At 37.5% G+C, this 25,132-nt stretch overlaps 2 protein-coding genes across 15 annotated transcripts in view; both read left to right on the forward strand.

The window, feature by feature from the left end:
- Positions 1 to 23,588, forward strand: part of LOC121521335 (DNA (cytosine-5)-methyltransferase 3A-like) — a 106,168-nt gene extending 82,580 nt beyond the window's left edge. For 9 of the 14 annotated variants that reach the window (XM_041805256.1, XM_041805265.1, XM_041805255.1 and 6 more), the window contains 8 exons: positions 1,942 to 2,026; positions 4,481 to 4,626; positions 4,766 to 4,856; positions 4,981 to 5,129; positions 6,265 to 6,350; positions 7,308 to 7,377; positions 8,209 to 8,327; positions 11,315 to 20,449. In XM_041805256.1, coding sequence (XP_041661190.1) covers positions 1,942 to 2,026; positions 4,481 to 4,626; positions 4,766 to 4,856; positions 4,981 to 5,129; positions 6,265 to 6,350; positions 7,308 to 7,377; positions 8,209 to 8,327; positions 11,315 to 11,456 — 888 coding nt within the window. In that variant the 3' untranslated portion in view covers positions 11,457 to 20,449. Of the gene's footprint in view, positions 1 to 1,941; positions 2,027 to 4,480; positions 4,627 to 4,765; positions 4,857 to 4,980; positions 5,130 to 6,264; positions 6,351 to 7,307; positions 7,378 to 8,208; positions 8,328 to 11,314; positions 20,450 to 23,180; positions 23,219 to 23,512 lie in introns of those variants that run through there. The other 5 variants (XM_041805262.1, XM_041805263.1, XM_041805267.1 and 2 more) reach the window with 4 other exon arrangements.
- Positions 23,589 to 23,632: 44 nt separating this feature from the next.
- LOC121521345 (dihydropyrimidinase-related protein 5-like) overlaps positions 23,633 to 25,132 on the forward strand; it is a 31,161-nt gene continuing 29,661 nt past the window's right edge. Inside the window, exon 1 of the mRNA XM_041805283.1 lies at positions 23,633 to 23,782. The gene's annotated coding sequence lies outside the window, so the exon portion shown is untranslated. The remainder of the gene's footprint in view (positions 23,783 to 25,132) is intronic.

Raw genomic sequence — 25,132 nt, forward strand, 5'->3', positions numbered from 1 at the left:
TCTTGATTTATTTTCTTGTTTTTTTTAGGAAAACAAAGCTGTTTTTCTCATGATATTTAGTTAATATATCAAGATCTCAAAGTAACAACCAAAATGTTAATGTTTTCACAGGAAAAAGGGTAAAAATAAACATATGCATGCACATTTTTCAGCCCCTCTGTGCCTTTCAAGCAGGTTTGTCTCATCCTGCCTTTTTTTTCATCATGTTTTGATAAATCTGAAGTCCAGTCTGAAACATTTTTCATTACATATTTGAGTTAGGGCTGGGCATTTAATCGAAAATTAGATTAAATCACAATTTGGCCTGCTGCGATTTTCAAATCGCAAAAGGTTCAGTATTTCTTTACCCTGAAATTTGTGTCAAAATAGCAGTTCAAAACTTTTTATGCATCAGAGATGTTATGCATTACATAAATGCTTCACTTTAGTATGTTTTTTTTAATAAATATAAGAATGACATAAAAACGATCACTCCTATTAATAACAAAAGTCATATCCAATTTGCAGTATGAGTCAAAGTAATCACAATTACAATTTATTTCAAAATTTTTCAGTCCTAGTTTAGTCTAATATTGCGTTGGTTATAATATAGAATGATCTAGTATTTGTGTTTGTTGGAAAATGGAGAAGAGGAGGAAGTCAAGAAATAATCACATATTAAATTGCAATTGCAATTTGGGGGGGAAAAAAACCTCAATTATTTTCCCAAATCGTTAAGCCCTAATTTGAGTGGTTTCAATTTTTTTAATTTTCCAGGATTGTGTGTCAAAATTTCTCATTAAGGAGGCAATGATTGATCCTGAAGCTCAACAGGTTGAGAACCACTGCTTTAGAGAGAGTTTGAACTATTAGAGTCAAGTAAAATTTCTCACACTGGCAGATTTTAACTGGTAGAGATTGGGATGCTTTTTACTTTTTAAACTGCTGTTTATCGTAATATTAATTCAGCTTCATAATATGATTGTTAATGGTGTCTTAATAAGTTATTACTTAGTCGTTATTGAGGGGGAAAAATCCTGTAACTAATTGCAAAAGGCACTATAGATCTTCACATCACATAATTCTGTCTCTTCCAGAGGGGCCTGTTACTGAATACTGGTGCTAAATAAATATTCCTGTCCAGGAATTCCCCTGTAATTCATGTAGTGCACATTTTGTCCATGGAAGGTTAAGAACGCCTTAAATGTCAGTAGTAGGTGTCTGTAAATCATTTTATTTGGTTTAAACAACATTTAACAACAACAGCAACAACTCATTTACAACCAAATGTACAGTGGCCTAAGTTTAACACTGGTGTTTTAGCCATATTGTGATAATATCATAGTCGTAACTTGTCTCTAAAAGGCCTATATAAGAGATCAAACTGGACCACGTACTCAGTTTTCTCAAATAAAGAAAATTAAGCATAAAATTGTATTTGTGGCGTATAAATTATGTGGAACAAAACAAACATGTTTCAGTAAAGTAATACCATGTGTTTACAGATTCCTGTCATCTAAAATATGACTGTGTGACTTCAGTGTTCACCTCTACTTCTGTAGTAATACATCTAGATTCCATCTGTGGCTGCCCACCATATCACACCAGCCCAGTCTCTATAGCAGTAACTCAGTTATCAATTACCACTTCAGGCTCTGTGCTGAAAGTAAATCTGATACATCAGACATATTGTGTCTAATCTGCTATCATACCTCTCCTAGAGAAATAGGCTCAGAGTTAAATTAATGTGTTGGGGTTAGTGAGGCCTCTGCTCTGGGGATTTATATCACTTAATTATCAATGGAGACTGATACAGATCAAAACTGACCATGTTCTCTTTCAATTATTTAAGCCATCCCTTTTTCTGAAAGACTTAATCATCATTACTGCTCTTTAATCTCTCTTTAAACGACCTCTGATTTTGTTTTATTAATGTTTTCATTCTTTTAAATTCTTTTATAGGAGCCGGCCAAGTTGTATCCTCCGGTCGCAGCAGAGAAAAGGAAACCAATCAGAGTCCTCTCGCTGTTTGATGGCATTGCCACAGGTAGAACTATTTAAGGTTATGTTCATTATCAGATAACTGATTGATTATGAGACAATGTTTGTCTTTTATTCTCTGAAGCCAAACTGCTGCAGTATTTGTTCAATATGCATCATTAGACCTCTTTCCTGTATGAGAGGTTTTTCATTGTCAGATTTTCAATCATAAGGAAGCCAAATCTCCCATCACAGATTCTACTTAGAGATGTTGAGTCTGCACACAGAGGTTGGGATTTTTAGCATGTGAAGTCTTGTGATTTTTGTTTTTAAGTACATTTGTAGGCTGGGCTGTATTGCCCAATCACAAATCAGCAGGATTTGAAGTACAGGCAAAAGACTGCGGAAAACTACAAACAGGTGGAACCTGATCCACTCAGACCTGCAATCCATAGGAACATTGTATAGAAACTGTTAAATTTAATGTAAGAAAATGGCTTTTAGACAGTCTGCATTTTCTAAAGCGGTAGAAACATGGAATTTAATTTCAGCCCAATCAGCGTCTGTATAGCCCTCATTATTTCTAAGAACAAAACTTAAATCATAGCTCAAAGTAAACCCCTCATTTAATCATTAATCATTTATTCATTCACTGATTTAAGCATATGTGAGCAACAGCCTTAATGTTGTTTTATGTGATGCACTGTTGGGAACTTTGCTTTCTTACTAATTGTTTGTATATCATCATAAATCATTTGTACTGTATTTTTTTTACAACTTTCTGCCCAGGAACTGCAGATGAAAATCAGCTTTATAGCTACTGCTGGCTCTGCAGTTATGTTGTGCATTGCTGTAAACGAATGTTCTTAAGTAAAATACACTAATGGTGTAATGCCTGCAAGCTTCTTTAGGCAGACAGCTCAACCTGATAAACATCCTCCCAGTTGGCATACTATTTAACCTGCAAGATTTCCTTTTGCTCTGCCATTCCCAGTTTTTTCATGTGTTTATTTATTGTATTTAATTATATTTAACAAGGTAGTTCCTTGAGATGAAGGTCTCTTTTTAGAGAGAGACTTGGCCAAGACAGCACATCAATCAATCAATCAACCTTTATTTATACTATCACAAACATGATAGACAAGCACGGGAGCCGAAGAAAAGAACAAAACCAGCTTAATGAAGAAATCACATTTTCAGTTAAATGGCCTTGTTAACTTAGTTTCAAAATGATCTAGTGGGACTAGACTTTTCAGATGTAAGGTGCTCTGCAAATTATTCAAGGTCCAGGGAGCAAAATAAGCAAAAGCGCTGTTACTGAGCTCAGAACAAACTCTTGGAACCTGCAGTATGAAATCTACCTGAAAGAATGAAGCTGGAAACTACTGGAAGTTTTCCAACAAGAGGTTAAATGAATATGAGGGGAGTTTATCCAGCACTGCTTTGTGCAAAAAATATGCAAATTGAATTGTCTGCATAGTGTTAGTGATGGCAAACTTCTTATTAATACAACATACAATGATGGCTACATGCACCAGAGTTGGCTATAAATCTTAAAACACTGTGATACACAGAGTTTGAGAGGTGGAGGAAGCACACATGTACTGTAGATCACAACATAGTCCAACACACTTAGAAAGTAGCCTGCATGAGTTTTTTTCTGGCTAACGTGTTTCTAAAATAAAACCCTAGCCTTAATTTCAGCATCTTAACAAGATTTTCAATATGTATTTTGAAGAAGAGCTTTCCTCTTAATTATGACAAAATCGTATAAAAGTTGTTTTTTTTTTAGGGCTTATGCTGCTGAAGTTAGAGCAATCAAAGCTGCAGTATACAGTCTACTGTGGACTCAACAGATAACGACACTTCCCCAGGGAAAAGAGAAATGACAGCCTTTACACTGTAGAGCTAAACACCAGATGAAAATAAATACTCCTTGGAAGATGTTAAACGCTAACCTCTTGCTTCACCAGAACAAAACAAAAATTCACCTCTATTCTCTGAGATTGAAAGTGTCCAGATGATGATAGATGGTGACTGCCAGTGGGTTCAGAGGCTGGCTAGACCTAAAGCATACCTTTCTAAATCTTCTATTTTTTTATTTACCTATTTAGTTATCTATTTATTATATCATTTATTTATTTTAGTGGAATGAACATAATGATCTACTGAAGAAGGCTTTAATAAGTGTCCAAGACCATAAAATCATTAGGAAAATGTTTACAGAGTTCATAGATCAACAAAGAAGAAGGGTGATTTTGTTCTTTAATGTTCTTTAACTCAGTCTTACCCTACTGTCCTTTAGAAAAAATGAAAATATAGGTCCTTCATTGTTTTTATTTGTCATACAAGAAAAAATTCCTTTCTCAAATTCCATTGATTGGATGAATTGTACAAATCCTTTTTCCTGTGCCAGCATTAGGCTGACATTTTTGTTTTCTAGTTAAACATCTTCAGCTGTTGAATTGGTTTCTAGTAAATCTGGCAAATGTTCAAGTCATGTTTGTATCTGTTCTTTCAGGTCTGCTGGTTCTGAAGGATCTCGGCATCCAGGTTGACAAATATGTGGCGTCTGAGGTGTGTGAGGACTCCATCACTGTCGGCATGGTTCGACACCAGGGTCGCATCATGTACGTTGGTGACGTACGCAACGTTACACACAAACATGTGAGTAAAGTTCCTGCTTTTCTCTATAATAATCACACTTTACTGTTTATCTTGTGACTTCAAATTTAAATAAACATTCATTCTTTTAAATCTAATTTTGATGTGGAAATGCTGACTCATGATGGGCTCTGCCTGTTAGATTGAAGAGTGGGGACCATTTGACCTGGTGATTGGAGGAAGCCCCTGCAATGACCTCTCCATAGTGAACCCAGCGAGAAAAGGCCTCTATGGTAACAAGCTCCTCTTGAATCTGTTTTGATTACTTTTGTGATATCTTTTCTTTTTTTTGCAAAATCTCATGTTAAATCGTTATTTGACATGAACTTTGGAAGCTGATCTTTCTCTCTCCTGCAGAGGGAACAGGTCGGCTGTTTTTCGAGTTTTACCGTCTGCTGCACGAGGCTCGACCGAAGCCAGGCGATGAGCGGCCGTTCTTCTGGCTGTTTGAGAATGTGGTCGCTATGGGCGTTAGTGACAAACGGGACATCTCTCGCTTTTTGGAGGTACTACAAACTCATCAGCAGAAGAGCTATGCTTTAGAAACTTAAAAGTTCTCTTTGGGTACTTCTTATATTTGCTTATTTTTACAGTATATTATGTCATACTTGCATTAGATAAAAGTAACTTTAATAGTAACTTTATTTGCATACCACCTTTAAAAACTAGTGTTTACAAAATGCTTTGACATGTGCAGAAGCAAACAGAAGAACAACCTTAACAGAACCTGACCAAGATAATAAACCCAATGTCATCATAAGACTTCAAGAACCCAGGCATCATAAGACATCATTAAAACACAGACATTGCATGATATCTTGGGTACCATAATAACCATGAGGACCTGAGCTACATAGGTTAAGATGAAGGGTCAATCCCATGACTACCCCTTAACCTTTCCTCTTAGCCTTTCCCCTTTGCCTGCCCCTTCCTCTTGCCCCTTGGAACATGGGGGGTAAGGGAAGGGGTGAAAACCTTCCCCTATGAAACGAGATGCCACTTGATTGCTGTTCGTCATCACACATTGCCGATAAACAGCTGTGTCATTGGAGGTGACAATAAATCTTCGACCATCTCGTTCATACTGCGTTGATCTTCTCCATTTATTGATACAATTAATAACCCTCGTTTATATGTATACATACAGAAAATACAATAAACTCCAATCAGTGGCTAAAGATTGAATATATGAGAAAACACAACTGTTGTGTTTTCTGTAATCATTATGCCGAAAATATTTTTTCGTTTATGCGCCTCCTTCATATTCTGTTGTGCCATTTCGCTATTGAATGCAGTGCATGGAAAGGAAATTAATCATACCCCTTGGTTTCAAGTGTGGTCCTGAAAAATCTTAATATCAAGGGCTGTGTAGCCCTTAACCCCACCCCTTGATTCAAAAGAGAATTGGGACACCACTTCACCTGACATGAGCGTGCAAAACCAAGGGGTAGGCTAAGATAAGGGCTAAGGGCTAGAAATGGGATTCACCCTAAGAGGACCAGGATTTAAGGAGATGTGTTATTCTAGATTCTAAAATTGGACTTGACTAAGTAACCAGACCAACAAAAAGAGTCTCATCCCTCAGACGGAAGATGTTCATATCAAGGAAAACATAAAGTAACCTTACTTTTTCCTCCTCAGTGTAACCCTGTGATGATTGATGCCAAGGAAGTCTCTGCTGCCCACCGCGCTCGTTATTTCTGGGGGAACCTGCCCGGCATGTCCAGGTACTACAAACACAATGCTTTGATTACAAGTCATAACCAAGTCATGAACATAAAACATAAATTCTGACACTATAGATCTTCTACTTTTGTTTACAAACCCCATTTTCAAGAAAAGTGGGGATGTTGTTTGATATGTGAGGAAAACCAGAATACAGTGATACAGTGTACAGTGAAAGGTACACTATGACATTCACTCACTAAAAATTAATTATGTAAAATTATACAGCAGAAAGACAACATATTTAATATTTAAAATGTTTTTTTTTAATATACACCAACTCTAAATTTTATGCCTGCAACGTGTGGCAAAATAGCAGAGACAGGAACATGTTTCCCGCTGTGCTACACTACTCTTTCTTTCTTCTAACGTTTGAGCATTGTAGAGATGAATTGTTGAAGTATTGAAAGTGGAATTCTCTCCCATTCTTGCTTAAAGTATTTATAGTTCCTTGACATTGTTGGGTTTCTGTTGTTGTACATTATACTACAACACGCACTGTACACTCACAACGGGAGACAGGTCTGGAAACCATGCAGGCCAGTTTAATACCCACACTCTTCTACCGTGAGGCCATGCTGTTGTACCTCTTGTAGAAAGTACCTTGGTGTTGTCTTGCTTAAATACTCAGGGACATCCCTGAAAAAGACATTGACTGGATGGAAGCATATGTTGCTCCCAAGCCTGCATGTACCTCTCAGTATTAATGGTGCAGATGTGCAAACTACCCATGCCATGGACACTAATACACCCTCACACCATCACAGATGCTGACTTTTGAACTTCTCATTGATAACAATCTGAATGGTCCTTTTCTCAGTTAGCTTGGAGGACTCAATGGTAATTATTTCCTTGAACAATATGAAATAACAGACTCGTCAGACAACAGCACACATTTCCACTTAAGATCAACCCATCTCTAAACATTTCATCTTTGTCTTTCTAATCTGTACTTACAGACCTTTGACACCCATGGCGAACGATAAACTGGACCTACAGGAGTGTCTCGAACATGGACGCACAGCAAAGGTATCCACACCTTTGTGAGTGTGTATGTGATTGTGTATATGTGTGTGCATGTGCTTTCCCTTCATTTGTATGTAATGTTTTGACCAGTTGTGAGCAAGATAAATGTTTTCAGAAAAAGATAGTCAAATTGGAAAGACACTTTTAAGGTTTCTCTCCATTTATTGAAGTGTAAGAAGCTAAATTGGAAGGTTTTTTTTTTATGGAAGTGTTGAGTAATGTCAATTCTGAAATGTGAGGCCACAGAATGAAAAACTAATGACTCCTAGATATGTGGCAACTGGAGAATAACCTATTTGCTACATGTATTCTTCCTTTGAGCATGCATATATTGTATAATCGAGGCAAATGTATCTCCATTTACTCTTTAAATGGTTCTTTAGACATGCAGAAGGATGGATTGATTTTCTGATCATGTAAAAAGATCCTCAAAATACTTTTGTAGAAGTGTAGAATAAAAGCATCAATTGCTTGTGAAATCTACCATTTAGTATGAAGTTTTTTTTTTACCTACAGCAACACTTCATTGCTGATTGGTGATTGTAGTTCTGACCCAACCTCTGTCTCTAGAGTAGCTGGTAAAACGTAATACATTTGCCTCCCTGCATTGCTGTAGAGGTTAAAAGTGGCAGTTTAAGAATGACATGACCATAAAAATGCACAAAAGCAGGGTACTTGAATAGATATAGTTTGTTACTGTCCATTACTGGTTGTACCTTTTATCTTTCAAACACAATGTATGATAGAAAGCTGCTCTTACTAAACAGCTGTAGGATTAAATAAGGATTTGCGTGTGTGTGTCTGTGTTTGTGTGTGTTTGGATGTTAATTCTAGTTTGAGAAGTTGCGTACGATAACGACACGCTCCAACTCTGTGAAGCAGGGGAAAGATGAGCATTTCCCCGTCTACATGGACAACAAGGAGGACATCCTGTGGTGTACCGAGATGGAGAGGTAGGCTGCTGGTTCTGTGTTTGTAAAATAACACTTTGTTTATGCGATGTAGTATGCATGGGTATTAGTGGATTTCCTGTCACTTTTATGAATTGTATTTGGTTTATGTGTGTGCTTCTAATCAGTTGTTACTTTTTTTGAGTGGTGATTTAGTACTTTGTTTTTTACTCAGAATCTCCAATAGATTTACGCTTTCTGTTGGCTGATAATCAGTGAATATGAGTTTGTGGTTCTGTTTCTTCTTTTCCATCACCTCCTTCTTATAAACAGTTTTAAAAATTTCAGATCTGCATATGTGACATAGTGATGACCCATTTTGACATTCTTTTTGTCTGAAATCTGGAAATTCCCTTAATACAACACAAAATGAACATGTATGTATCTATGAGTGGAGGATACATAATCTGAGTCAATGGGCTAGATTTAAGGAGGATTGCATGGCTCTTGTCCCTATGCCTGGGCCAATTAGTATAGAAGACATTGTCTAATGCACAAAACACATGCAAATACTCAAAAGCACCATTAAACATGCTGCAGAGCATGTTGCTGTGCAACTTTTGTCAGTGCAAATCAGCCTTACTTTAGAAACCTTTAATTTACAAACAATGGTGCTAACAGCCTCATACAGTTAGAATGGAGCAGTACTTGGAAATATATCAAATTCCTAATAAGTATTGATATGTTCCTTAAACAAGAAGTAAAACAAGTCTGCCATTTAAATCAGTGTTTCCCAACCATTTTTCCTTGGAGCCCTACGTGTGTTTCTTCCCTACTGGGTCCTGGGGAGCCCCCCCAGGACCCAAGAGAGAAGGAAAAGTGACACATTGCCATCAAATATCATCATATATTTTAATTGTTTCACTGATAAAACCCTACAAAAGGCCTATGCATGCTTTTCATATCAAAAGACCTTTGCATAAACTCATGATAACTGCTTTATCATGGTTTTAGTCAGTATTTGCAAATCTAATTTTGGCAGCCTTAGCACACAAAGCCTTGATCTTTGGTGTTTTCCCTGGGGGATCCTGGACCCCAGGTTGGGAACCAGTGATTTAGATCAATGTAGCGTATATTGATTGAAAATACATGGACTAGACCTGATACTCAGAAAAAATCTTTTTTTCAGTAAGAACCAATAACAGTATTGACCCAAGATAATCTGTATTTAATGTTCCGTCTAAATTGAGAGTTATTTTATTTAATTCAGTAGCCTTTGATGATAAGTGCTAAATCCTAGACACCCAATTTAGAGTCGTTGATTAGTTTTTATTATCAAAAATTGCAGGCAATCTCTAACAGACTGTCAACTTCCCAAATATGTTTGCAACATTTGGGAAAGTAGCTACTACCACCAACTTTCCCTAATGTTGCCAAGATATTTATGCACTTAAGACAATGCTCCCTGTCTTTTGGTTTATAGTTAATGCTGCCTGGTTTCCGGAAACTGTGTGTTTTTGACTGTGTGTGCAGTCTTTGAATATTGAAATGAAAAGTATTGGGGGCCCGGTATTGGGTGTCTAGGACTTAAGTTTTTATTGCTGTGGTATCAAACAGGTTTCAGTATGGTCTGATTTTAAAAAGAATAATTAAAGTTAATAATTTTGGTACAGTGAAAATCATTTTTTTATTTAATTACAGAAGAAAGTATCAGGACATGTGTCATGTATTGCCATTCATCTAAAACATAACAAGATATGATTTCTGGTCCATTTTTCTTAGCTCTAGAGCAGAGTAATAACTGTATGATGTTACTTTAACATTACACTCAGTGATATAACCAGGGTTGAATCAGGTAAGGGTTATCAACAGTATGGCACTTCATCATTTATGGAGACAGCCTTAATCACAAGTTCTGTTTAAATATATCTGTTACATTATCTAAGTTGTTTGCTTTCTCCATTCAGGAACAAAGGTCAATCCAAAAAGACACTTTTTCTTCTGTTTAAATTATTTTGGGGGGCTTTTCTGCCTTTATTTAAAGGTGTGGTTCGCTGAAGAGAAACAGGAAAAATGCACCAAACACAGAGACTGGGAATCAGTCGCACAACCAGTGCGTTAAGGACTTTAGCCTCTATCTATGCTCGGGCCATGGGAGCCTGCACTACCGTCTGAGCTAAATAGGCGCCCAAAATGACACTTTCTCAAGTTAGGCATCAGACTAAACCCTGGAGTCTCCCGCGCCTGCTTAGCTCTTCATCTTTGTGTAGAAAAAACTGTGCTGCATCAGCATGAGAGCTCATCTCTGTACATTTTAAAAGCTTGGGTAGCTTCTCTCCACATTTTTGTCCTTGAACGCACAGAGCAGTACAAATTTATGGACAACTTTATGGGCATGTTTAGCATCATTAACACTGTATGGTATGTGAAGTAGACCTTGACAGACAGAATAGCGGGAGCAAATGATGCATCATTTTTTAAGCTATCCATAATGGCAGTTCTATTTTTATTCCAGCAAAATTCAAGGAAAACTCCTGCACATTGTCCAAGTTGCATTAAAAGTCATCTTTTTGCAGTATTTTGGTACAAGACCTTCATTAGGCAAACTATTTTTAGTGAATCAGGCTCTATGCCAGGCCACTGAATGGATGGCTGCACAAAGGTTTAGACTAACAAAGAAATAAAAGTAGTATCTGAAAATATGGTTAATATGGTTCATAATCAGATTCATAAATTCAGTTTATTTTAAATCGTAGGTTTGTGTATTAAAAAAAAAGCTAAGTTCTGTTTTACTCTGTAGCTTTTTGCCTTAATTTATTTAAAGTCCAGATCCTCAAAATATGCTGATTTGATCAATAATTGTGGGAAAAAACTATAAATAGCCATGTTGAAGGAACTAAAAAATGTTAGGCATTTTGTCAGAACAATGAACAAGTTGCTCATTCTTTTCTGTCCTTCCTGTATTTTCTGATTTCATTAACTTTTGCTTCAGACATCTTTCCTCCAGTTCTAGCTAAGATAACTAAATGTTCTGTGTATGTGTGTTTCAGGGTGTTTGGTTTCCCCGTCCACTACACCGACGTGTCCAACATGAGTCGTCTGGCCAGGCAAAGGCTGCTGGGACGTTCGTGGAGCGTCCCTGTCATCAGGCACCTCTTCGCCCCGCTCAAGGAGTACTTTGCCTGCAACTAGTCACACACAACACCTACCCTCTCTCTCTCCAACACACACACATAGACAGACATATAAACAGTAATCAACGACAGACAGACAAGGGTTACAGCGAGTACATGAAGGTTGGCTGACGCAGGATGACAACGATGACCGGACACACACACATTTATAACACACAAACACACATTCTGTAAAGGACTGCTTCCATAGATCCCATGTAGACCGCTGGCTGACCTTAGTCCCTGGTGCTACCTTGCAGATGTCCAAACAAAAACAAAACACATAAATACTGGTACTGTATCTCTTCACCTTGAAACTGTTGTCTTCTGCAACTGGAGTTCAAAACCTCCACACTCTAACAATATCCAAACATTTCAACACACCAAGAACAGCTAATACTTAACTAACGCTAACACTCTACTGCTTTCATGCGTAGTGACAGTGATGGTGTCAAACTTAATTTATACAAATGCACACACAAACACACATCAGTGTAATATTCGCGGTGCTGGTCAGGCAGTGACAGTCCAAATGGTGCAACTTTAATACAACACTTTCAAAGATTTTGGTGCTCTTTAGGACTGAACGGTCTTTGGTTGATTGCTGAGGTAAACCAAATGCTAACGAGAAGGCGGAGGAAACACCAGGCAGAAGAGATGGGCATGTGTCAGAAGTTTTTAATATCTATTTAGACGTCAAATTTTATGTTTGAGAGAAAAATGTGATAGATTCACATGAAGCTGTTTTTAATAACAGATTGTAAGAGCTGTTCTGGAGGCGGAAACAATTTTATTAGCTGGGTTCAACCAAACAAAACATGTGTAGACACATGTAAATATGTGTCCCAGAACCAGGCAGCCTAGGTTCAAAGCAGACAGGTGACTCCTTTCTGACTCTATCCACTGTACTAAGTACAGGCATAAAAGCCTAATAATACATCTTACAAGAATGAAATATCTTCATTTTCCCTTGAAAATGTCGAGAAATATCAACAGCATTGCTGGACATTAGGACATGCTATATTTCCAGGACACAGCCTAAGTCTTAAACTATGCCAAAGTGCATTTTACAACTTACACATTAATCAGAACAGAGAGTGAGAAGGACAAAAATGACATTTAAAGTTTTGAGATCAAGTGAGACAAACCACAGAAAAATATTCTATCAGCTATAATTTCCATTTTCACCATCTTGCAACGTCTTTCTCAGTCTTTGTAAGAAAGTCAGTCTTTCCGTTTTGCAAATGTCATCGCCCATTGGGAAATTTCCATCACCTGAAAAGCTTTTAAAATCAGTGAAAACAAGCCCTCATTCATTATGATGTCAAGCTGATAAAAATAATGAAATGCTGGATAACCAAAAATATATATTTAAAAATGCATTTTTTTTAAACATAGAAGTAAAAATATTTAAATCATTTAAAAGTCTAGAGTTAAAATAGGGATACAGTCAAACAGTAATGGTACTTCAAAAGAAACAGAAAATAATATGGACAATAGAGAAAATCATAAAAGATGAACACAAGAAATAAATCATGAAATAAGTTAGTAAAATAAAATGAAATAAAAGTTATTACATTAACTAAAATATGGAAAAATACAATAAAATTAAAAAGTCTAAAAAGAATTAAAATTGAAATATTCTTAAACATACAAATTAAAATCTATTAAAGCTGGGCGATACCTGATATAAAAACAGACAAAGGTTGTAATATCATTGCAAATTAAAAGCCAGATTGAAAGATGTCTTCAGTTTACTTTTAAAAACACCTAGAGAGCTCACCACTTTAATGTCCAGAGACGGTGAGTTCCAAACTTTAGGGGCATAAAAACAAAAAGCTCTCTCCAAGCTGGTTGTGTGAGTGACATGAAGGGCATTAAAAAGGAAAGCATTTGAGGACCTAAGGGATCTGATAATATATAAAGAAATAGAATCTAGATAAATTAAAATAGATCTGTTAAAAGACGTTAGATAAAGACAACTTTTATACATAAACTTCAAGAAAATAGTGAAATGGTTCCATTTAACCCTCACAAAAAGACACTTTTGGTAACATGAGGCCCAAGATGATAGGGAAGAATCTTGTTACTTCCTCAGTGCTTAGAGCACCCTCTAGTGGGGCAGAGAAACCAAGGCCTGACACCCCAACTTTATCTGCAAGTCACATTTCACAAAGAGGATGATTTCATGTGCTTACAATGTGATAAATTAGAATGAAGCTGAAGGATTGCAAAGAAATACATATCAGACAAATATGCACAAAAATGCAGTTCAGTTAAATAGTACTAAAGAGACTATAATAACTTCAATGAAATATGTAAAGATCACAGAAAATACAATTCACATTAAAGCAGATTAACAGCAATTACTCTGCAGTTTTAGTGTATGAAATTAGGAGCTTTTTCCAGCTGTGATTTAAAAGCGGTCAGCGTCAGGGCTTGTCTTGTATCATCTGGGAGATTATTGCAGCTGTGTTGCGTGATAAAACAAAGCTGTTTCCCCGTGTACCGTCCTAAACGGCTCAGGGAGAGGGCACAAGGACACACGCTCTTACAGGGAAACTATCCTTTTTTGTCCTGCTGAGTTTGTGTTAGCTGTCACTGGACTCAAAATAATGTAGAAATAAAGACAGAATAAAGTCTTTTTTTTTTTTTACTTAAAACCACCCTCATGCATAAAAAATTATAGAATATTATTATATTAATATTAACATTACCTGTTATCGAAAGACATGTTTATGGTGTTGTGGTGTGTTGTGATGTTCATCTAAAAGTTCCAGTTTTAGGCTTTTATTAGTCCCTCATATCACTATAAAGATTAAGTTGGTGGTTTCAGTTTATGTCTGCATAAAATTTAGGAATCTTGAGCTAAAATTGGTCCCTGCTCTCAAAGGTTGAAAGAATCTATAATAATGAACCAAGCATACCGAGCAGAATAATTAAATTCAGTTTGTGGTGAAAACGGAAAGGGAAAATGTTATTATTTTGACTATCTTTTGGCAAAGAAAATCCTTAGACAAGATCCATGCCACCCCCAACCACCATCAAAATAAATCAAGTAACTTGCAGCTCATGATTAAATCTAATGCAGTTTTGCTTATTTCTGTCTCCTGAGATTGGATGTAAATTTCATGTGACATATTTTGGACTTTCTTAGAGCTGTATTGGTATTGCAGCTTGTGAATTTTCCAAATATTCGAAATCATGAACTTCATTAAGGTTATTTTTTAGCTATTTGAAGGGATGAGTGTTGCTTACATCATTTTGATGAAGTTATAATTCTAATGAAATATTAATGTATATTTCTGTGATACAGAAATACTCTGCATTTAGCCTGTCTTCTGGTTTGCATACAGAAATCTAAGCTCAACACTGCTAAGGATTGGAATTGATGTTGTTTCATTGGCTTTTATCTTCTCCCTTAAAACCACATTTGTTGTGACAATATCTGCATTTTTGTCACAAAGAGACAGAAGATGCTTTTAGTCTTGTTTGGAAAAATGAAGGGGTTTCATTCCCCAAGAACAGCTCTTGCAATACTGTTCATTTATTATTATCATCAAGTTAGGCAGAGAAATATTCCAGTTTTTACATCTTTTTTTCAATAAAACAAGAATCTTCAGAATTAGAGGCTGTCACTGTTTGCCCAGTCGATAAATACAACTTTAGTGAAAAAAAATCCCCAAATTCAGATTAATCTTTGTAATTTTTCAGTGAAATATTTTAATTCTTGCATATTATATCTTCCTCCAGAGCAGCTCTTCCTCTTAAAATCATTTATAGGCTTTTTAGTATTCAAAAGTTACACTCACAGCAGCATTTAAAGTGAAAACCCATCAGTTATGGAAGTTTCTTGAACTTCTCCAGCCTCTCTTGTTGCATAGCCAAGGTGTTTTACTTCTGTTACAAAGATGATCATGATCTCTTTGCAGTTAAGACCAGATCAGGCTAAACAAATGCAGCCAGATTGTGACCCGACTGTGTCGGCGGCATCACACATCATCAGAATTCTGGCCTGAGTATGAATATCAGGAACAACAGATGCCCTTTTAGTGTGACGTAATCAATGATAAGTCCTGGCTGCCCCATGACCCTGGTTCATCAAGACTGCCTTATCAGAATTTTTCTTGCATCTTCTGCCTAGTTTGACCACCTGAGCTGAGGTCAATATCGTGTATCCTGACACTGACCGGTAGGACAGTGTTAGCCTTCTGTTTACATACAGGTAACACTTTTTCAGGGTTCCAGAGCTGGTTTGGAGCTTATGGTTAACCTATCAAACAGTTTCTTGTTTTTTCATAGCCAAAGATCTGACCCTCGGCCAGAATGAGGGGGTTTAAATGTACAAATAACCAGGCAAAGGGCCCGTTGTAAGCAACAAAGCTTCAAACAAGTCAGCAAGACAACAGTGCGAAACAAACATGGAAGCAAAGCAGCAGTGGTCTGAGGAGGAGACGAGCTGTGTCCTGACTGCTCTGGCACAGGATGAAGGGAAAATGAAGACACACACTGATGTTTCCAGTGGCAAAATGACACAGGTCTCTGGCCAGCTTCAGCCCATGGAAACGGTTTCTCTGATGGTTTTTAGACTGAATCATCGGTAAACTGGCTCCAGCTTTAGCCCAAGAACTGGCTTGGTGGAAAAGGGGTTGGTGAAGATAGCATGCGTAACAGTAATTAACCAAGCCAACTGGGCTAATTCTCTTGATATGTTATCACATTCATCACATAGCGAGTCCATATTTTCCTCTTCTTGATTCATAGCGACGAGTCCAAATCGTTTTTTCTTTGTTGTTTTTGTCAGAGCGTTTCAGTTGTAGCCATGGTTGACACTCCTTGACTGGCCTTCTCTTGTAGTGTTGCGAGTCTTTTGGTAGAACTTTAGTAGTTTGATCTGACCTTTAATCTCCTGCTTTGCATAATAGTGATGTAAAATGTCCTCCAGTAATCACTGCGACATCCAATGGCCCTAGAACCTTGTTAGCTCAACCAACACTGTTGTTTTTTACTTCCTAAGACAGAATCCGACTGCCCTGAAAAAATAACCAAATATATGAGAGATGGAGTTGTATGACCAGGCTGACCAGGGTGTTTCTTCTGCCTTCTGCCCAGTGCATGCTGGGATAGTCTCAGCTGCTCTGTGACCTTGAGAGAGGAATGAGCAAGGAAAGGAAATGTAATCCAATGAAATGTTTCTGAGACTCTGATACACATAAACGCTTCTTCTAAATGTCTTCAGACAGGGCTGCCTTTAGAGAAAACATCTCTGGTGCTTCTGGTCCTCAGGCGGCCATCTTTTTTCCGGGAAGCCTTCCGATCCTCTGACCTTCCTCAGATACCAGCTAACAACTGGACATATTCAAACACTCACACATACATCCATGCACAAAACAGAAACAATAACCAACAATAAACCAGCAGGTTTTTTTTCATCATGTTTACTCTCCGTTTATACAACCAACCTTCAGGTGCTTTTTAAACGTTGCTCTTTTTTACAGTGCGTTTGCAGGTTAAACTCACACACAGACACACACATCAGCTGGAAACACAGTGATGCCCTTTATGCTTATCCCTCCCCTACTACACACACAAGCATACACACTGTGTTTTTGCCAGCCGCCTGTCCCTGTCAGGCTTCCCACTGCGCCGCCGGGTGTGACATCATCACCCTGCGATGCTTGGTGCTCCCAAAATTCCCTGAAACCCTCCACTTCCCCTGACCCCCAGGTGCTGCATGTCAGTCAGTCAGTGTAATCTCCGATTCCATGTTAGATTAGGGAGTAATGATCATAATAATAATGGTAATAATAATGACAATAATAATCTGTTATTGTGTGTGTGTACTGTTCCAGATTGGTGCTCCGTTCAGTTCAGTCTCAGCCTAGAAAGGAGAGAGGGAGGCTAGAGAGAGCTTATATTACAGTTAGTATAGTGACTTGTTCTATTGTACCAGAGGACGCCGGAAGAAATGGTCGAACAGCCGAAATAGAGGACACTCTCAAACAAGAGTGAGTTGAAATAATGCTCAAATCAAACATCATAGAATCAACAGCAACAGACAAAACAAGACTTTAAAACATTTCACAACATATCTTAACATAGAGGGAGATGTATAGTTTATGCAATACCACATAAGTAAATATTAATTTTATCATTTAAAGTTCCAGCTACCAGGGACAAAAGCCCGCTTCAGAGTGACACAAAAACCCAAGATGTCTCACAATTGATCTGAGTTTATTTAAATTGAAAACTGTGATGCTGAGACACAACCCAATTGAAATGCTTGTTCTTGATCAGAATGACTAGACCAGGCAGTGTCATTTGAATAGAATGAGGCGATTGCTTCTTGTGTGCTTCAGCTAAAGGGACTACAAGCCCGTAAACCAGTTGTTCCTTACCTTTTTCCTTGGAGCTACCCCCACTAGCCTTACATGCCAGATAGACATTTTCACATATCCATTACATGGCATATATCTCACCTACATCTGGTCAACAGCCCTTAATCGGTTTTAGGGTGATTTGATTGATTCTGTCTCGATCATTACAGGCCGATTAGAGTGATGAAACTTGTGATGTGGAAGGCATGTGTAGCTCTGAAGTGAATTAAACACTGTAGCTTTGCTAACTATTATTAGAGCCGACAAACTCGTGCCAAAACTGGTTGGGAGAAGAGTAAAAACATTTTTTCCTAGGAAAACTTCAGTGCAGTTCTTTGTTCTTGTAATAAATAAATATGGTCGCAGTTTTGAAAAAAGCTGCTGACACACTTAGGTTACACCCAAGCTAAATGCTACACCTACCTCCATTGTTTACCAGCTTGCAGTTTAACTAAATTCCACCTGTGATTGCCGCCTCATTCTCCTCAAATGATTGGCTTGTCCATTCTCAGACCAGGCACAGTTGTTTCAGATTGGAGCTTTGGAAGATTGATCTACTTGATGACAGACATGAAATCTAGCCAGTCTATCAGCTTTGCAAGATTACCTCCTACTGCCCACCAGACCATCCTGGAAAAAATACATTACTGTAAAAACTAGTTGATGAACCCCTAAGAAAAAAGGGACTACACCTTTTTTCCTTACCATAAGACCTTTGTGTAAACTACTAAATAATCATTCTTATCTTGATTTTAGTTCATATTCTATATCTAAATTCAACCACCTCAGATAAAGCCTCATACCTGCCCCTGAGATCTTTGGCACCCTTACAGGAAGTCCTGAACTCCAGGTTGGGAACCAACTGCTTAGCAGATAGATGGCACCCCATCTACAAAGGCTATAAACCTTCAGGTGAATCTCATTTCCCCTCATGTCATTCCTCCTCTCACTCAACAATTTCTTACTCTATCCGCTGTCCTATCCAATAACGGCTGAAGCGCAAAAATAAATCTTAAAAAAAAAAAAAAAAAAAAAAAGACAGAAAGTGGGAGGTTATTTTTCTTGTTATGTACAAAACATATTGGTTAAAGTATCCAGTGTGCTAAACTATCAAACAAAGGCAAATGTCTATTGTTAGCATTGTTAAATTATTTGAACTACAAGAATAATAAACAACAATCAAATTAAGACCGTACTGACCGTATAGGGGTACTAAGTTAACAGGCATCACCAGTTGGCTGAAAAGGTAAAGACACAAAGTGAAACAAAGGGAAAATGTTTGATAATGTAGCTTCTTCATGCTCTCTATAACCCAGTAAAGGTGACACACAGAACAAGTATATAGTCCATATATAATCCAGAGTGTAACTGCTCCCTAAATGTTTCTATCTAAGGAGCCACTTGCCAAGAAAACTTTAAGAACCACCTTTTTAATGGTATGATACAACAACTAAACAGACTTAGTATTATGTCTTTCACAACAAATGATCAGTAGAACTTCAAAGAGGATGAAGATCAGCAAACTTCCTTGGTACCTTTTTGCATCATCATCACTATGCAGCACAAAATCCTTCATATGCTATAAAAAGTTTAGAGTCCCTTGAAGTTGTCTGATCAATGTACAAAACTGATGACAAAGAGTTTTAATGAACCATGTCTCCGTTTTTAAAGTCCACAATACTGAAAAGTTGGAAACTACTGACTCAGAATGCTGATTTCTAGCTCAGTTCTGTCTTTTGTTTAGGAATGCACCAATACCAAATGTGGTGATGCCAAGTCTAAGTGCTCATAAACAGTGTGGATAGGTGCTCAATATCATTTGACAACATGGTGTTAGCCTCTCATTGTTTGAGCAGGTAAACAAAGATGGAGCCATGTCTACAGTTTTGTGATATTTTTAAATAAATTAATGTGGCAAAAGTGGAGCAAAGTATGCACTGCTAAATTAACATAAGAATGGTGAAGAGCATCTGATGACAATTAACAAACTGATTTTAAGAATTATAATGATATTAAGTATTCAATTATGTGCATGGTATGAATTTGTACCCAAATGTAACTCGTACTTGGTCAGTAATAATTGGTATGGCTGCATCCCTCCTCTTGTGTTATTTCACCTCACTCCTGTTTGAGAGTGCTGTCAGACTTCAGTGTGATGGACGGAGTTCATATTTTAACACGGTGGGTGATTCTGTGATGATGTTTCTGTTCGCCTATCGACAGCTTTTAGGCTGAGTGACACGTTGTTTTCCACACTGATAAAACACACAAACACACAACACTGTTACTGACATACACACACACGCACACACCACCGACAAACACGAAGCTGTGGCGCATTCAGACACTCATCTCATGGACTAAATGAAAGATGAGCTTTTAGGAAAAAAAGGAGGACCTGTTGGTGTTTCAAAAGGTGCTAAAATTTTATCTGAAAATAAGAAAAATATATTGTTAGGAGTATAAATCAAGTTTGTCTTTACAATGACTGTATTTAAGTTTGTCGTAGTAATGAAGAGGCACTATTATTATTTTACTCTTGTATGAATATGAACTAATTAAAAGGCATTTTAACTTTGTACTTGAACTATGTAAGAAATGAACCGTGAATAAAAAAAGAGACTGTTTCTTGTGATTTAGCCTGAAAGCTTGATTTTATTGACATGCAGTTTTAACTATTCAAAACAGAGGTAGAACACTCATTTTTGAACGTTTTAACACATTTTAAAAAAAGCTATATTTAAGCTTGCTGACATCGAACCAACACAGTAACACTCAGCATTTTTTCCTCATCTGTTATTGTGTGGTTTGTCAGCTTGTGAAGTTTGGTGAGAAGAGCAGGAGCTGGAGTGCAAACTAAAATATTTTATCAAAAACTGGATTTAAATAAAACAGATAAATGCAAAGTGTTGCATTTGTACTAAAGAAAATCATATACACATAGATTCTTAAAATGTATATCAGTGCATTTCTTCCACTACTCTTTCTTCAGCTATAGAAGGTGTCATGACATTGCTGTGCCTTTTTTTATTAGAGATTTTGAGACCCCTATTGGTTTAGAAAAGAAATGTGGGTTTAATATCAACAGCACTTGTATGAAGGCCTTAAAGGGTTATTTTAAAAAAATTGCAAAGGGAGTTAGTGTTTCTGAGGAGAATTATGACTTTTTGGACTCTAACTAATTCCTAGCTGTGTGAATTCTGGGTGTGACTTCTGGTGCCCTACATCACTGAATGAGATATCTGTATTTTCCATTGTAACTCGATGCTTATCCTGATTATTAGAGTTAGTCAAAGATAAAAATGTGTAAATGGATGTCACCTGTTACACCTCAAATAGGACGATGCGATTATTCCTTTGCCTTATAATGGTTGAGGGACAAGAGGCAATTATGAAGATGTGACTTCAGGTAATGTACATAAGTAACTTTATTAGCTCCCAGTAACAGCCTTAAAATCTTACACTCCTGTGTTTTATTTCAGAGTGAGGTACAGTGCATTCAGAAAGTATTCAGACCCCTTCACTTTGTCATGCTGCACCCTGATGCTACAGTCCATTAAATTCTTTTTTTATTCTCATTAATCTACACTCAGTACCCCATCAGAATTTTAAACATTTTTTGCAAATTAATTAAAACAAAAGAACTGAAATATCTCACTGACATAAGTATTCAGACCCTATGCAAAAAACAACAGAAATTTAGTTCACCAATTTCTCTTAATCATTGCTGAGATGTATCTACACTTTGACTGGAGTTCACCTGTGGTAAATTAGATTGACTGGACATGATTTTGAAAGACACACACTTCTCTATTAAAGGCCTCAATGGTGACAATGCATGTCAGACTAAAAGCCAATGACTACAGAGCTCAGGGACAGGACTGTTGCAAGGCACAGATCTGGGCAAGGCTACAAAAACATTTCTGCTAAACTGAAGGTTTCCAAGAGCACAGTGACCTCCATTATTCTCAAATGGAAGAAGTTTGGCACAATCAGGACTTCCTAAGAGCTAAGCGCCTGGCCAAACTGAACAACTGGGGGAGAAAGGCCTAAGGGCCTTAGTAAGAGAGTTGACCAAGAACCTGATGGTCACTCTAAATGAGATCCAGAGATCCTGTGTGGAGATCAGACAAAGATCCAGAAGGACAACCATCACTGCAGCCCTCTTCTGATCTGGGCTATGTGGCAGAGTTACTAGACAGAAGCCTTTCCTCAGTGGAAAACACATGAAAGTCTGCTTTATTTTCATTTGGATTTTTTTTTTTGGAAACTCCAAGCAGGGTCCAAGTGCTTTTGCAAGAGGTCTGAATACTTATTTCAATGTGATATTTCCATTTTTTTAAATCTTTGATTAATTTTTTTTTTAAATTATGTTTTCACTTTATCATTGTTGGATACTGAGTGTAGATTAATGAGGGCAAAAAACATCATTGTAGCATGAGGCTGTAACAACAAAATTTAAAAAGTGTTGGGAGTTTGAATACAACAATTTAACAGTAGGTAACTATTTGATTTAGGCAAAACCAGTTGCATAAGTGTATTACTTTGCCACTTCACCACCATCTCATTTGTACTAGATCCCAATGAATCTTGGGATATGTTTGGCTACAAAAAGGTGCATCAAAAAGGAGCCATTTTTCTGCCTCATTTGAAGAAGCTTTCCAAAGGGGTTCCCACTGTGACTCACTCAGTCTTGATAATCCCTCTGCAGGTTTCAGCCCTTGATTTGGGACACAGAGAATATTTCAGGCATGCTGCCAAGAGGAAGCACCCCTGTCTCATCACTGGGGTCCTTCAGCCTCATTTTGTTGCATTCAAGTGCTCCTTGTAAAGGCTTGTATTAGTGAAAGTGCAGTGTTGAAGAGCTTTAGATCAGGAATAATACCAGCCCTGCGTGCTGTGTCATAAGAGGATTTATTTTTTCCCTCCATGTTTTAGGAACTACTCCCATCTGTTTTTATTTTGTGACTCAGCAGAATACCAAAATAGAAAAACAGGTTGTTTATCACCAGGGATGATGTTTGACTGATGTTGTCATCACTCTTTCAAAATGAAATAACTGAGGAAAATCGGGTTTTCTGCTTATTCTCATCAATGCAGGATTAGAGGATGATACACTGATATTATGTGTGCATGTTGGTGTGAAATTGTTTTTTTTCCTCTTGTGTTTCTTTTCATTTCATGAAGCTTGCAGAATAAACCATTGTTTATGTTTTCTGATAGAAAATGCAACTCAAATGAAAGTTATTATTTGTCCTGGGCAACATTTTAAGTAATCATGCATTCCTGTGGATACTAAGGTGAATCGTTAGTGCTATTTATTGTTTTTATTTTTGATAATATTAGATTTTGATGTCCCTCTTTAGGACTATTGCAAGTCAGAGGAACAAGGGATAAACTAAAGGTAAGAAAACGCAAAGAGGGAGTTTGAAATATTATCAGTGATTAATGTAGTGTGTTATTTAATGTTAAAATGATGTCTGATGCATTTGAAATCCCCTGACCATCGGAAACTACTGTTTATCACACCAAAAGCATCGTTTCACTTGAGCTTCAATAGTCATTTCTAATACCTGGATTATGCTGTTTGTATTCAGGTGGATTTGTCTTAATTAGATTAGGTCATTTAAGTAGTCACAATGTGTAAAATCAATTGGATTAACAGCTCAACAGGTATTAACACTGATGTTTCCTATAGCATTTAAAGGCAGCATATGTCTCTGGAGGCAGGAGACACGCCCCTGTCTACTGAGGAGAGGAGACCCCTTCGCCACACACACATGTCGCCTCCTATTGGTCGATTTTTCCGTTAGTCAGGTTCGAACGGCTCCTGATTGGCTGCTGCAGGATTGTCGGCACTGAAGCATCTGCGGCTCGCGCTGTGCCAGCTGTCCTCGCGCACTCGGCTGGTGCTGGGCAACGGAGAGAGGCTCGTACGGAGGAGGTTCTGGGAAACTGGTGAAAAAGGGTAAGAGATCAAAAATTGATGCAGGTAATTGACATACCACGGGTTCTTCTCTAAAAGGAAGATATTTGGTGCTGTGAATGAGTGGAGAATCCCAAATAATCGTTTTAATACCGATAAAATGCACAATTATGTCCTGTCTAACGTCACTAACCGCCGGGTTCTAACGTTAACATCAGTATATTTTTCCGATGGATTATAACCGTTAGCTTAATATCTAAGGTTTTCGAGTTTTCTGAGTGTAATTTGAACATTTTCATTCACATGATAATGCTTTTCTGCCTCTTTATCAATTAACTCGAGACCTTAATTAACTGTAGGATTTAAAAAAAAAAAAAGAAATTTCGTGCAAAATGAGGCATAATTTGTCGTATGCTGTAAGCTAGCATCGTGTGCTTTTCGGTGATTGAATATGTGTGTGATGTGCGCGTGCGTTTGTGTGCGTGTCTTTGACGTGCCATCAGTGCAATAAGGCTGCGTGTAATATGTGTGCGGGTGTGCTGAACGTTATGTAAGTCAGTTGTTCTTCATAGGCTTTTCATGTTCTTTTAAGTATATTGAGTCATGATGATGATGATGATAATAGTGAAGAAGAGGAGGCTCTGAGTCGTCATACACACAGACGGTTTTGCTGGTGTGCCTGTCTGTGTGACTGGGAACATAATGTGAACAGGTGAGCTGAGCCCCTTTTCTGTATGGAGGGCTTTACATGCACACCTACTCTAGTTTTGTGGACGTGGGGGTTTTAGAGGCCTGGTTTAAGGATCTTCAAGAGTGCTTTAAGGGGCTCCAGGGGTCCTAGGTGCAACATAATGAAGTGAATGTATTAGCAAGCATCCTAATCAGATGATGTAATCTGTTTGCCCACAAATGGTATATTCCATGAAGGATGGGTCCATTCTGATTTTATCAGTGGTGCAGTGTAAAAAAAAGGACATTTACTCAAGTACAAAGTGTGCATTTATTAATTGAAGATTTATCCCCAAATAAATTAATGTTTATGTGTATTTGTAATTGGGTGGTAGCAGTCTTACAAGGCATAATTGAAAGTGTCCGCCACCTGTACTTTCTGCAGCAATAAAATTTTTCACATAGGGGACTTTTAAGCATTTACTTGTACTTTTAATACTTTTAAATACCAGTAAATGCTCAGATTACCTCCTGGATATCGTAGTAAGCACTATTTTAAAACACACCAGTTTTTTCCAGAGAATGATTCTGCACTTGGTTGGGCCATCCCACCCTGCCTCAACTAGAAGGTTTAATTTTTGTCCGCTCTTCTGACAGTATTCCTCCAAAGCACTTTATGCTTAAATAGCATCACTTGATGTTTGAAATGTTTCATTTGATATT

The sequence above is a fragment of the Cheilinus undulatus genome, linkage group 14, assembly GCF_018320785.1.
Source record: "Cheilinus undulatus linkage group 14, ASM1832078v1, whole genome shotgun sequence".
Lineage (NCBI taxonomy): Eukaryota > Metazoa > Chordata > Actinopteri > Labriformes > Labridae > Cheilinus > Cheilinus undulatus.